General features: G+C 43.9%; 1 protein-coding gene across 1 annotated transcript in view; it reads right to left on the bottom strand.

The window, feature by feature from the left end:
• svilc (supervillin c) overlaps nt 1-14130 on the bottom strand; it is a 44264-nt gene that overhangs the window by 10808 nt on the left and 19326 nt on the right. Inside the window, exons 12-22 of the mRNA XM_034190225.1 lie at nt 12525-12599; nt 12296-12416; nt 8756-8788; nt 8487-8670; nt 7672-7838; nt 7465-7596; nt 7249-7385; nt 6845-6992; nt 6459-6604; nt 5465-5640; nt 1623-1767 (exon numbers count right to left, since the gene is read on the bottom strand). Coding sequence (XP_034046116.1) covers nt 1623-1767; nt 5465-5640; nt 6459-6604; nt 6845-6992; nt 7249-7385; nt 7465-7596; nt 7672-7838; nt 8487-8670; nt 8756-8788; nt 12296-12416; nt 12525-12599 — 1464 coding nt within the window. The remainder of the gene's footprint in view (nt 1-1622; nt 1768-5464; nt 5641-6458; nt 6605-6844; nt 6993-7248; nt 7386-7464; nt 7597-7671; nt 7839-8486; nt 8671-8755; nt 8789-12295; nt 12417-12524; nt 12600-14130) is intronic.

A 14130-nucleotide genomic window follows, 5' to 3' on the forward strand; every position in this document is an offset into this window, starting at 1 on the left:
GTGATGAGAATGTCCAGTATGATAGTGTTAAACACTAAGCTGTAGTCCATGAAGTGCATCCTCACATAGCTCTTCTTGTTCTCCAGGTGGCTCAGCGCTGTGTGGAGAGTGAGGACGATGATGTCCATCATAGATCGATTTGCTCTGTAGCCAACTGGTGGGCGTCGAGATAGACAGGGAGTCAGTCTCTGATGTGCTGGGAGACTGAATGCTCCAGGCACTTCCTGATTACAGACATCAGGATGATGGGTTTGCAATCGTTCAGGCTGTCTATGGAAGGTTTTTGGGGGGATGGGGACAATGGTGGAGGCCTTCAGTGGCATGTGTCAGGAAGCGGTTGAAGAGCTTGGTGAGGATACACACACACACGGGTTTCCTCAGAAAACTTAGCAAGGGGCTACATGTGTACAGCCTGGTGTGGAACTTTTGAAAATTTGAGGTTAAAATGAGGCATTCTGAGGCTTCTTGAAGGACTGGAATGACGACAACAACAGAGCAGGGGAGCTACATGAAATGGGACGTATTTACATATTCTTATCATTTTGCCACGTTTTATTGTTTTGGGGAAAAAAAAAAAAAAATACGCCGTTTATTACGAACGGGCTTGTCATTTCCTGGCATCCATATTAAGTATTTACGGAAGAATCAATTGGCGAGGGGAAAGCTGTGTGCTAGGAATAACATAAAAAAAACAAAAAAAAAAAAACAGTATTTCAGCAAGGGGTGCACAGCCAAAAGAAGGGGGCGCGGCACCTCTATTTCCTGGTGTTGCCCCCCCTAAAAATCAGTTCCCCTGCCTTCATTATGCATGCGTCATTTCAGAGCATCAGCAGCAATTCATTGATTATCACCTTGTTTCTGCTTAACACTGCACTTCAGTCATCTATCTCAGCAACGGATATCTGAAGCTTTTGTACAGCAATCATTTCCACAAATTCAGCCTTATTTTGTAATAAAAGACGGTGGACCAATCAGAGCGCTGCAGCTGCACGTCAGACGTCTGCCTATGTCATTTTGGTGCGTAAGTGCCGAAATGAGGTGATTATCGTCTCGTTTCTGTTTAAAAAACAGACTTTAGAATGATTTAAGAGGTTTTACTTTGTCATGTGATGGTTAATAATCACATTATTCCCTTTAACAGCTTTGGGTGTAGAGACTCAGACGTGTTGCCGTGGTCCCAAATGACGCATGCGCAGTGAAGGCAGGGGGACCGTTCGGTCTGCAACACTGGGTTAAAAAAACCTGATAGATTTAAAATCTTGTGATGAAATAACTGAACAACCTTTGTACTAAACAGTCCAACAGGCACACATGCTGTAAGCAAAAATGACGTACTCGGCAACAACAACCACCAAAGTCAAATGACTTTCCCCCTTCAAGACATCTGAATGGAATTATTTTCCCTCACACGGTTTACTACCATTGAAATCCAACCTGTTTAGGAGGAGCTGCATTTAGAAAACACACGGACAGACGGGGTAACTCCTATCCACCCCTCCCCCCCACCAGTTTTATAAAAACTGTCTAAGGGGAACTCTTTTTGAAATGTATAAATAACCCACAACAGTGGCGTCACAAATAACCCCATCAACTCAAATAAATTGCCACTTTGCGAGAACAACCTGTAAGGCATCCTTGGCTGTGGCAGCTTCCTCTGCACTGCCACTCGTGCCTGTCCAGGCCAAAAACTTCTCTTTGAAGAGAACAGTCTCACTGTTCTCCATGAGGCAGCCGAATAGCGCCCAGCTGGGACGTCCCTCTCCTGTCCTGCACACAGAACACAAAACACGTCATTACCAGGATCATGTTTTCAAACCGACTTCTGCTGGTACACTTCAGTCCAGATATGGAAAAACTCAATTTACGCTCCTATCCTCACCTCTAGTCATTAACTTTGGGTAATGACTGAAAGAACAAGATATCCAGAAAGCAGAAAAGAGGGTCCTCTTTTGATTATCTGGGCTGACACTCACACTGGACAGGGTGAGAAGCTTGAATATCTGGGAAGGATATTCGAAAACTAAGGTGGTTTGGACATGTGGTGAGGATGGCCCCTAGTCGCTTCCTGGAGGCCTTCCAGGCACATCCAACTGAGAGGAGGCCCAGGGGAAGACTCCGGACATGCTGCAGGGATTACATTTCCCAGCTGTCCTGGGATCTCCCCCTCCAGAAGAGTTTAGAGGACTCTAACTCTAACCTCTTCACCACAGCTGGGAAACCAGTTAAGCGGCAGAAAATTAATAAATGAATTTTCCACAATTACCGAGTTGGTCAAAAACCAGTAAACACTGGAAATGACAGCAGTCATCTTTTTGAAGGATTTGTGCTCTGAGGTATTTTTTTTTTTCCAGAATGCAAACAGACCGACATGCTGTAAGTCAGTTCAACTGTTTTGTTGCAAGTTCCAACTAAGCTCTTCAACTGGCTTTGATGAAATGGTGTAGAAATACTTCTCATGTGAAGAGTAATGTGGTAATTTGTGTGTCAATTTCAAAAGAACTGCATAGGTTACAAATGTTTGACTATAAATCCAGTTTGGCTTGGATCTGGGTGGATAGTTTTTCAGAAAGTACACCTATATTTCCTGTTGTCCCACATAAAGTTACATTCTGGAAATTTAAGAGTGAATAGAGTTGATAAAGTTGATATTATTATTAAAGTGACTGTACTCAAAGTATAATATTTGCCTTTAGGGATTCTATTAATTTAGCTCTATGGTTTGGAGTCGGGGTACCAATCTGCAGACTGGGGTTCGAGTCCAGTCTTTGCACTTGGGCAATCTTAAGTCCAGCTATCTGTAAATGGGTACTGGCCCTGGCTGGGTAAGCTACCCACAATGGACCTTTTATTCCATCTCGGGGGAGTCAGACTTATTTGCTTTATGATTCAGTATTCGGGGATAAGCACCAGTCCGATGGGACTGTACAGTACAACTTCGTCTTAAAAACAGAGTTGTAAATGTAAATATTGGATGAACTGAATACTGAGTTGCGTTAGTTTATAAATCAGTACCTCTGCTAACAAAACACTTGTCTTTAAGAGTTGAGATGCAAGTGTAGCTTAGTGTTAATGCTGCACCAAACTCAGCGAATAATCACATCCTGTAAAAATAACGTGAAGCATGATCTTAAAACATTCGAGACACCATACTTGGAAACAGATGCAAAACGTACTACCAAGTCAACTCCAACTCTCCAAATAAGCACTTATGTATTTGCACCTCTAAAAACCTTCAAAGGAGATGACATGAAGGTCTGGCAGGAAACTGCTTGTGTTGAGGTGTCGACATGAGCAGTCATGACAAAACACGGATGATTCCAGGTTGTCAGACGTAAGAGTCTCTCTGGACAGTCAGATACAGGTCTTAACATTCATGGGGGCCTTTCCCACAGGCAGACAGACTGATGCTTTTCTGAGACTTATTAGAGAACAAAAGCTGGGGTTCAGCTACCAGATTCCTGGATGTGATTATGTGCATGCTATCCAGGCTGTCTGTGCACTGCACTCACGAAAACACTAGATGTCAACAGATGTCATTTGGCTTCATTATTGGAGTAATTTGAGTAAGTTCAGACATTCAGAATTGGCCGCCTTCTCTGAATCCACAAATAATTGAAGTAGGCGTCATCTTTTTATTCAGTGACTAATGGTGTTCAATAAAACAGGTCTAAATTGGATCCCGAGAAAATAAATGTGGTAATTATCTGCTGTGTCTGGCTCTAGTGGTAATGAGGACATCTTTCTGGTTGTTGCATCAGTTTATTGAGTGAACCCTAAAAGGCTTTTTGTCAGTTGTCTGCACACAAATCAAGCAGATGTTAAATAAAAAATAACGGCAGTCATACTGAATGAAGTATATATTCTTCTGCTTCTTGCAATTGTAGTCCAACAATGACTGCAATTGTTTAGTCTTTCGGCACCCCCCTACCATTATGTGTTGATAAGATTAAATGGAATGTTCTGCTGAACAGCACCAATATGGGGCCAGAATCAGCTTGGTGGCCAATCATGGTCAACAAAAATTGAATGTACATTTGTCAGTTTTTAGTTCTGGTGGACCTTTGTATGATTAAAGAGGCCACTGCAGGAGCCACCCATGGTAACGGTTAAAGTAAATGTAAACTGTGGAAGAGGGTTAAAAACTGTGGCCTTCCTTCTTCTCTCTATCATAGGCAAGACACTGACAATGGGTGCCTTCAAAGATGGTGACCATCATTCCTGTAGCTCTGTACCAATCAGTCCAGTCTCCAGTAAGTGTTTCTAGCTCCTCCACACACATTCTGTGGAGCTGCTGATGACCTTGGAGAATCTTTGAAACACTTTTTTTCCCGATAGAGTGCCACAGAAGGCTCACCATAACACTTGGGACACTTTGTTCACAAACCCTAATCTGCCCAGCAGCTTCAAGTTGGTCATTTCATACTGCTAGTAGTTTACCTTGATGGAACATAAATGGCACATGTGGAATTTCTTTTGTTGTCAGGCGCATCAATGTTTCACTTCCGCAGAGCAGATGAGTGACAACAGTTACCTTGAACATGAAGATATGTTGGCAGCTTGATTTCTTAATATTTATGGACGCAGGTTTGGACTCGACCAGGTGCTTGACTGGCACTTCTGAATCTGGTTGCGATTTCCTTGTCGTGGGAACCACCAAAACATATCGCATTACTGATGTATTTGAAGGAAGCTACATTCTTCATGATGTAGTATACTTGGTTGAGATGGTACCAGGAACTTCTTCAGCTTTTCTATGAGCGATTGTTGGAGCAAATTGGCACATCACCTCTGCAATTCTGGACATGTTCAGCTGAAGGTCAGGTTCTGTGTGTGCTGTTAAAACAGGGTCATGTCCAAGAAGTGCTTCAAGGTTGAGCTGCTTGAGCCTTTTTGTTCTTGGCATTTAATCATCGTAAATCAAACGGAACCATCCTGTTGATACCAACCCCCCATATCTCAGAAGGTAAAGTAGACAGAAGCTAAACTTTTTACATACTTGTTGCCGAGTACAGTGACATTTACATTAAGTATGAACCAGGATGATTTCACATACAATGGTTCATTTACTTCATTTGCACTTTTAAAGTTCCAATTTGGTTTGTTCAAACTGAAATTGCATTGAAGTCGATTTTAATAAAGTTTTTTTTTTTTTTTTTTTTTTTTTTAAAGAAGGCATGATGGAAAATTATGCACTCTGCAGAAAATTATGAATAAACAACTTAGCTGACAACCTTCAAGTCTTCTGCATGGTTTTACTTTTGGAATGTGCTGGAATCACACTGTCAAATGTGGAATTACGTATAATTTGCTTTTACGATGTGAAGCCTTTTAGCAATGCTGCAAAATGTGTACTCTGTATTTATGGCTGAAATAAGGATCAACATTAATAGTTTTTTTTTGTTGTTCAGTGTAGAGGATATTTCTTTAACATTTACATGTTTCAGTGAGTGCAGTGTGGACTTACAGTGATATGCTGGAGTTACAGTGAGTGGGATCCAGTGGGTTGACTGGACAGTTACTGTAGTCGTAAGCACCAGCCCACACTTGGTGAGTAAGCTGGAGAGCAACATTCCTCCTGCAGAGAGAGACATCCTTTCCATACCACAGGTAGACCTCGCTGCCGAAATCAAACAGCAGAGCCTACTCACACAAACGCACGCACGCACGCACACACACAAAGACACCATGTTGATATCATGAAATGATGGCTGAGTAAATTCAGAAAGTTATTAATAAACTGAACAAATTAAAGCATGCATAAGTGAAAACTTAACAACATGATGCAATCTTTCATCACATGCAAATGAATACTTTCACATAATTTCACAGTCAGTCAAGAAATGTCCAAACTTGATTACAAGAGGTTAACCCCAGCATGTCAATTCTGGGAACATGTACCACATCATCCATCTTATGTAACCGTCCTGATTAACCACCAGTGCATCATCGTCCTTTACATCAGGGGTCTTCAACTGCAGTCCTCGAGGACCGGTGTCCTGCATCTTTTAGATGCGTCTCTACTTCAACAGACCTGTGTCAATTAATGAGGTCATTAGCAGCACTCTGAGAACTTGACTGCATACTGAGGAGGTAATTCAGCCATTTGATTTAGGTGTGTTGGACCAGGGACAACTAAAAGTTGCAGGACACCGGCCCTCAAGGATTGGAGTTGAATACCCCTGCTCTAGATAACCATCTACCATAAACAGGTGGTACGTGGGTGTCTCCTTGGCCTTGTCCAGTTGTGGAGGTCCTGAGCACGGCGGTCCCTGCACAACGGACGACACTCTAGAACGTGTGCCACACTGCCGCAGCGTCATAAACATTCCCTCAAAATGCAACTAGCACGCCTCATCCAAGTCCCGCTAAGTCACATGTCATTTGAGCCGACATCATTCCAGCGACACCTGAGGATTCTTCAGCGGGGTGTGTTTGTGTGAACATTGGCAGAAGCTGACCTCACTGGGGCACAGCAGAGACACACTGGGGATGGAAGCCCAGGCCTGTTCAAGCGGAACCAGTCTGTCCTCCACCAGACGATACACACAGTTGGACTCCACCACACCCTGCTCATAGAGCTCATCCTCCTCAGATGGACCTGCTCCTGTGGAGGACAGCAAAGAGTAAACCGTAGGCTCGATATGTAGACAGACATAACAAGGGGTGTACAAATACTGGCTAAATTCAAAATAATAATACTGAAATATTATATAATTTCTATATTAAATAATTTTTTTCTTTTTCTCCCCAATTTCTACTGTGGTCACAGAGTGTCCAAAAACCATAACATATAACCCAAGTAACCCTAAAAAATTTTTTAACAAGAGAAATTTTGAACTTCAACCTCTGTATTGTGTCCTTCCTCCTAGAAGGTTCCAGAAGTCTGCAGCCAGGCTGCTGTTACAGTTCAGCCCTTCCTCCAGGTGGACGACTCGTGACGCTTTACAGCCGAGGTCACTTTGGGTCTGGATGAACAAAGCCAACTCGAAAGCCTGCAAAAATAAAAATATATACTTTTCAATACTGCTGCAGTCTCAATTGAAGCTGGGTTCCTAAAACATCTTGTGATTTCAAGTCAAATGAAATAAGTCAAAAATGGAGTGTTTAGCACCCTCACGACGTAGACCGAGGAACAATTTGAAAGTTACAGTGTACTGTTTCTTGACACCCAACTTTGATTCTTAAATATATCAAGATGACAAAACTGAAATGATGAAGATGGGGAAAAGTTATTCTCCTCTCTTGTACCTTGGCTTTTTCTTTGTCGCTGGCAAACTCTCCAGTCCACAGGATGCAATGTTCTGGAGTGACCAGTAGGAAGCAGTCGCCACTGTTCAGCGACTGCACGCAGGGCTCCACCAGCCTGACCTGCACATGCCACCTACCTGTCACCACAAAACTAGTTAATATTCAGACAGAAAAAATAAATAAATAAATAAATACACAAACCAAATCCTTCCTGACCTTTAATGTGAATGAGCATAAGGCTGCTGAAAGGAGCGCACAACTTATTTGTTGGTGCGTCTGAACAGTCAGCGCTGTGGAGATCTTCAGATTTGAGTACTTCGGACGCCGACACAGAGGAATTGTTACATTCTGCAAGAATGAAGAAACACAAGATTAGATGAGATGAAGAGAAATGAACTGGGGACAGGGATGATCTGCACTCACGGTTCTGTGTTTGAATTCTTTCCTCAGCAGCTGTTTCCACTCTCTCCCCCATGTAGTCATGTCTGATGTCCTCTCTGGCAGCCAAAACTCTCAGAGGGTTTCTGGAACCCTGTGTCCGACGGGACGGACGCACCGCTCGTCTGTGCTCTGCTACTGCCGAAGTCAGCCTGTGCCACACAAGAGGAAAGACCTAAGGCTCAGAGTGGTGAGGTGCCAACCTGAAGGACCAATTAGCTGATTTTATTCAGATTTTTTTTTAACAATTAATGAGATAAAAGTGTTAATTTCAAGAAATTACTGCCAGGTATTTAAATAATGTGGTTAATAAAGTGTCAGCTGTTGGTAAGATCACAAACATTAAAGGCAATTTCAGGGTCAACCTTCATTGACGTACCAAGGTTGGTAGAAATCAGCAGAAGGACCAGAGAAAAGTAGGTCAAACAGACCCAGTGATCGACTTTTGGCAAATTTGACTTCACTTGAGCAATTTCAGAACCCACCTCCATCTGTGTGCCAAGTTTGGTGCAAATCTGTTTACAGACCTGTGTCCATCCCCTAACTTGTCCAAAGAAAAGCAGCTGTAAAAGTGATGATCTGAATTCAAAATAATCATCATATTTTGTTTGTCCCATTTCTTGTGGGTTCTGAAAACAGTGCTACTCCGGATACAAATGGTAGGTTGAGCCTGGGAGCATCACCGCATCCACCACACCACAGAAGCACCCCAGGCTGGCTGTCATTCCTAAATGACATAGGAAAGCAGACAAGGAGCAGAAGCATGCACAACTTTGTTCATCATCACAAACTGGACTCACGTCGGTGTGCTGTTCTGGCAGAGGAAACCTAAGTTCTGTTCACACGCTGTGGCAGCAACATCTCCACACGATGGGGGATCACATGCATAAAGAGGAAACTGTTCCCTGTGGAAGCATGCATCAAACACTGATTCATCCACAGGCTTCGTCTCCTTCACTTCCTGTTTTGCGCTCTGCAGCTCTACTAAGAGACAGAAATGTAAGCTTATTAAGACAAATGGCACAGCAACAGTCTTAAGGAGAGAGGATCTAATTTCAAAATGTTTTACCTTCTACTTCCATCACAGGCTGTGTGGAAACGTCTGACAAAAAAACAAAAAAAACAAACACAGAATACAGTCAGATGGCATCGTACACATTAATGCAGCAAACAGACTATTTTTCTGTGCAAGTATTCAGTGGTGTCCTGTACAGAACGAAGCAGCGCTCCCTCTGCGCAGTGAGCTTTTCCAACCCATTTACTTTCTTAGTCTGGCTTCGTGTGCACAATTAGTGTAGGAGATTCCTGTATTTGTATGTTTTGTGCATGAGAGTCCTGCCTTGTGAAACTGTCACCATGCCTGTTTAAAGAAGAGAGAGCAGTAAACAACATAGCAGCTACTTTCCAACAAAACACCCCAAAAAATCTAGATTTAAAAAAAAAAAAAAAAATCTTCCAAGCAAGAATGTGGTTCAAATAGTATCTACAAACAATGGGCTTTTCCCACATGAGGCTTGTTTCCACCACAGGAACTTACGGGCCATTTTAGGGGGTTCAACACCCTTGCATGTGTCTCCACTGCAGGACTGCCCACATTTTTAGAAATAAATTTGTAAATGAAGCGTCCAGCCCCTCTCCAAGAGTTGGGTATCGTCAAATCAGGACCTTCAGCATGCACTGGGGTGGTTTGCAGCCGAGTGTGAAGTGTCCGGGATGAAAATCAGCACCTCCAAATCCGAGGTCATGGTTCTCGACCGGAAAAAGGTGCTTTGCCCTCTTCAGGTCGGTGGAGTGTCCTTGCCTCAAGTGGAGGAGTTTAAGTATCTCGGGGTCTTGTTCACAAGTGAGGGACGGATGGAGCGTGAGATCGATAGATGGATCGGTGCAGCATCTGCAGTGATGCGGTCGCTGTATCAGACCGTCGTGGTGAAGAGAGAACTGAGTAGGGGAGCAAAGCTCTCGATTTACCGATCGATCTACGTTCCGATCCTCACCTATGGTCATGAGATTTGGCTCATGACCGAAAGAACGAGATCGCGAGTACAAGCGGCCGAGATGAGCTTCCTCCGCAGGGTGGCTGAGCACTCCCTTAGAGATAGGGTGAGGAGTTCGGTCACTCAGGAGGAGCTCGGAGTCGAGCCGCTGCTCCTCCACGTTGAAAAGAGTCAGTTGAGGTGGCTCGGGCATCTTTTCCAGATGCCCCCTGGACGCCTCGCTGGAGAGGTGTTCCGGGCACGTCCCACTGGGAGGAGGCCCCGCGGAAGACCCAGGACAGGCTGGAGGGACTACATCTCTCGGCTGGCTTGGGGTTCCCCCGGAGGAGCTGGGGGAGGTGTGTGTGGATCGGGAGGTCTGGGCGGCTTTGCTTGTGCTGCTAACCCCGTGACCCAACTCCGGATAAAGCGGAAGAAAATGGATGGATGGAAGGAAATTTGTAAATATGTCAATTTTTTTTATTTGTAAAAAAAAAAAAAAAAAAAAAAAAAAAAAAACCCACAACAACAACAAAAAAAAGGCGATTTGAAAACTGAAAATTCTGTTAAGTGATTCAGCACTTTTAGTGAAAATGTGGCAACTGGTATTCACACTGCCATGAACACTGCTGCCATGGAAACTGCTATCCAGTAGATGGCATTGTAAAAACCAACACACGTTACAGTAACTTGTGTTGGTTTTTACATATACCGACCAACCACTGATGACAGGAAAGTAATTTTCCCATAATGTCTTTCGGCATGTGTCTGTAAACGCTAAAACCTTCAAAATTCGTGCATTACTTTAAAACTAAAACATATAGCTGATATTTTCCCTTTGTAAAATGACAAAGGTGACGTTAATTTCAATAACTTGCATGGAATTAGTTTGTTTAAAATTTTAAACACAAGTCAAAACTGTCTTGCTGTGCATGACTCCCGTGATACGTCTGCAAGTCTGTATGGCTGTGAATATATATATTCCTTTCTCTCTGGTCACCAGTTCTCTTTTGCTGAGAGAAGGCTGATCTGTTTTTTCAGTAGCTAACAATGTACTGGAGCCAATACTAAAAGTTATCAGTTTAGCTTTTATCTATAACTTCCGCTAAATTTTTAAAAGCTTTTATCGGTTTAGCTTTATAAACGTTATCTTTTCGGTTAGCGAATTAACGGTCAAAGCTAACTTTTTGGTTAGCTGTGCCCACCACTGCCTAGCACTATGTTAGCAATATAGTGAAAGAGAGAGGAGGAGCTTAGTGAAGGACTTTGCTGCCTGTTGCCACACAAACCATCTACAGCTCAACACCTCAAAGACAAAGGAGCTGGTCACTGACTTTGGGAAGTCCGGACCAAGCCCGTGACCAGATCCGAACGAGGGAGCTGAGTTGGAGGCTGTGGATTCCAACAAGTACCTCGAGCTGTGGCTGGACAGCAAACTGGACAACCCACAACAACCACCTGTACAGGAAGGGACAGAGCAGGCTCTACTTTCTGTGGAGGTTGCAATCGTTTAACATGTGCAGAACACTCCTGTGGATGTTCTACCAGTTCGGAGTAGCCAGCATCCTCTTTTACACCGTGGTGTGCTGGGGGGCACATCCAAGAAGGATACATCCAGGCTGGACAAACTGATCAGGCAGGCTGGCTCCATGGTTGGCATGAAACTGGACTCTGATGACGGCGGCCGAGAAGAGAACACTCGACAAACTGCTAGACATTATGGATGATGAACCTCTTCAGCCACAGACTGCTCCTTCCCAAGTGCAGGACCAACATACTGAAAAACTTCTTTGTCCCTCAGGCCATCAGACTGTACAACTCCTCACTCAGGGGAGGAGGAGTAACAGGAAGACAGAGGACAGGAAGGAGAGGAAGAGTAGCAGCCAGTAAACCAGTAGTGAGCAGTATTTCTGGTACTTTGCATTTTTTTTTTAAACTTTCACTTTTGACCCCGGTGAGTCTTCACCGCAGTGGAGACACAACTGCTGAGAAGGCCAATTAGTAGGCCGTATCTGTAAATATTTGTGAAATCTGGAGAGTAGGTGAAATCCCTGCAGTGAAGACGGGGCTATGAACAGCCCTTAGTCCTGTTAACAGGCACCAAATGCCGTTCCTTGTGCTCGATGCGGGGGTATGAGAAGGAAGAGGGACGCTTTGTCTATGTCCTGTAATGTGATGCAAGTATGACATCTAGTGGCAGAAAAATAACTGCCTGCTTTGAAGTGTCCTGCCTCAACAAAATCAATTGGTTATTGTGTCATCCCTTCATTTGTGCAGCAGTCATAATGCCAAATGTACATCCTCTGCGTTTTGTATATGGATGTGGCAATGTTTAAGTGCAGTTGTGCAACATCCTGGTTTGTATCAACTTTTCTTTTAATTCTGCAAATTTCATTTGACAAACAAATACACACACATAAGAGAGCAAACTGTGCACACTGCAAACTACAGAATTTCTATTATGTAATAATTTCTTTAAAAAAATCTGTTATGGAGTTCTCAATACATACTAAAGAGACCATTACCCATAAACATGTTGTACAGCTTACTCAATATATCAACTTATTTTTACTGTCACATTAGATGATTTGCTCGGTGTTTATACAAGAATGGGAGTAAGCAGAGTGCAGTTCTACCATCTTTGTGTCCATTCACAGTGGACTGGTCTGAGTCTTCCTTGGTCTGGACCGGTTCTTCTTTGTCCTGCTGTGCATTCATTTCCTCTGCTTCAGTAATTTGAAGTGCCTCATTTTTAGCCTATACAAAAAAAAAAAAAAAAAAAAAAAAAAAAAAAAAAAAAACACACAAGGTTACAGGGGTGTGTTTTTAAATGTCATATATATCATCAGCATGTATTAAAATCACCTTCTGTCTCCACTGAGGTTGGATGTGGCACTTGGTAGATGAGTAGACTTCTTGTGCTTCAAAGGACAGGTTGCTCTGAGAAGTGAGAACAGAATGCCAAAAAATAAAGAAAATTCCAGCGAGTCGACCAGCAAACCCACAGACTTGTAATGAATACAATGAAAACTGAAGGAGGTCAGGGCTGGGAGCATGCGCTGCTGACATCACCACACCTACTACACTCCAACCACCATGGATCTTGGTTTTCAATCACCTAGGCCACCCCCACCTCCCAAAAGCAACTATCAGTCTCAGATGATACGTGAGTGTTGTCGTGGTCTTTACCAGTTGCCAGGATCCTCTGCACTGAGAAATGTGTGTAATGGATCGTGCTTTGGGAAGTGTCCCCTCACAATGTACATAACCCACCTCATCCAAGTCCATCCATTTTCTTCCGCTTTATCCGGAGTCGGGTCGCGGGGGCAGCAGCTCAAGCAAAGCTGCCCAGACCTCCCGATCCACACACAGCTCCCCCAGCTCCTCTGGGGGAACCCCAAGGCGTTCCCAAGCCAGCCGAGAGATGTAATACCTCTAGCCTGTCCTGGGTCTTCCCCGGGGCCTCCTCCCAGTGGGACGTGCCCGGAACACCTCTCCAGCGAGGCGTCCAGGGGGCATCTGGAAAAGATGCCCGAGCCAAATAACCAAGTCATTCCAAAAGTAACACGGATCCCCTGGAGAGACTTCAATATTCAGGTCTCACAGCCATACACTAAGACTGGAAGAACCAAAACCCTGAACACGTGGACCTCTGTTCTCCTGCAAAGGCAGCTATCCAGCAACCTCAAGACTCCATAAGCTTTTCCCAGACATCTCTGACACATGATCCATCACCTGCTAACAGCTTACTGTAACAAACGTCTCCTTGTGTACCCTGGGTGAGATCACGGCCCAATTTCCCAGGTTCATGTAGCCACAGCCTGGACTTTCCATCAAAGCATGCCTGAATTTAGATGATATTGAAGCATTGCTACCGCTATGCTTGCTGACGAGGTTGATGAGGTTAAGAGCTTTGATAAATGTTCCAGGTGCCCATCTGCATGACTTGCATTAACTGGATCTGGGTGCTGCCACACAGTGGGCTACCCTTCAGCACTGCATCAGTCATCACCCTCCAAAAATCTCAGGTGCTTTCTGATCTTCAATTCCAATGATGAGGATCCACATCAATTCCCTGCCTCCACCCTCCTCACTACCAATCCCCTGGCATCCTGCATCCTCCTCACTCAGGGGGAGGAGGAGTAACAGGAAGACAGAGGATGGGAAGGAGAGGAACAGTAGTAGCCAGTAAACCAGTAGCGAGCAGTATTCCTGGTATTTATATTTGCAAATAGTTTTTTTACTTTCACTTTTGATACTGTGTGCTGCTATACAATGCTGCTGGAACCACAATTTCCCTGAAGGAGTAATAAAGTTCTATCTAATCAGTAGACTGCAACAGCAGAGTGACTCCCACAGAATATAGAAATGATAAGGGATCCTTTCCAATCTAATTTCCTTTTGCTAGTCCCACCACCAAACTGTGAAAAAAGAGTTCTCTGCAGGCTGGAAAATCTCCTGCAGGTCCCAG

Source organism: Thalassophryne amazonica, chromosome 16, assembly GCF_902500255.1.
Source record: "Thalassophryne amazonica chromosome 16, fThaAma1.1, whole genome shotgun sequence".
In the NCBI taxonomy this organism is placed as follows: Eukaryota; Metazoa; Chordata; class Actinopteri; order Batrachoidiformes; family Batrachoididae; genus Thalassophryne; species Thalassophryne amazonica.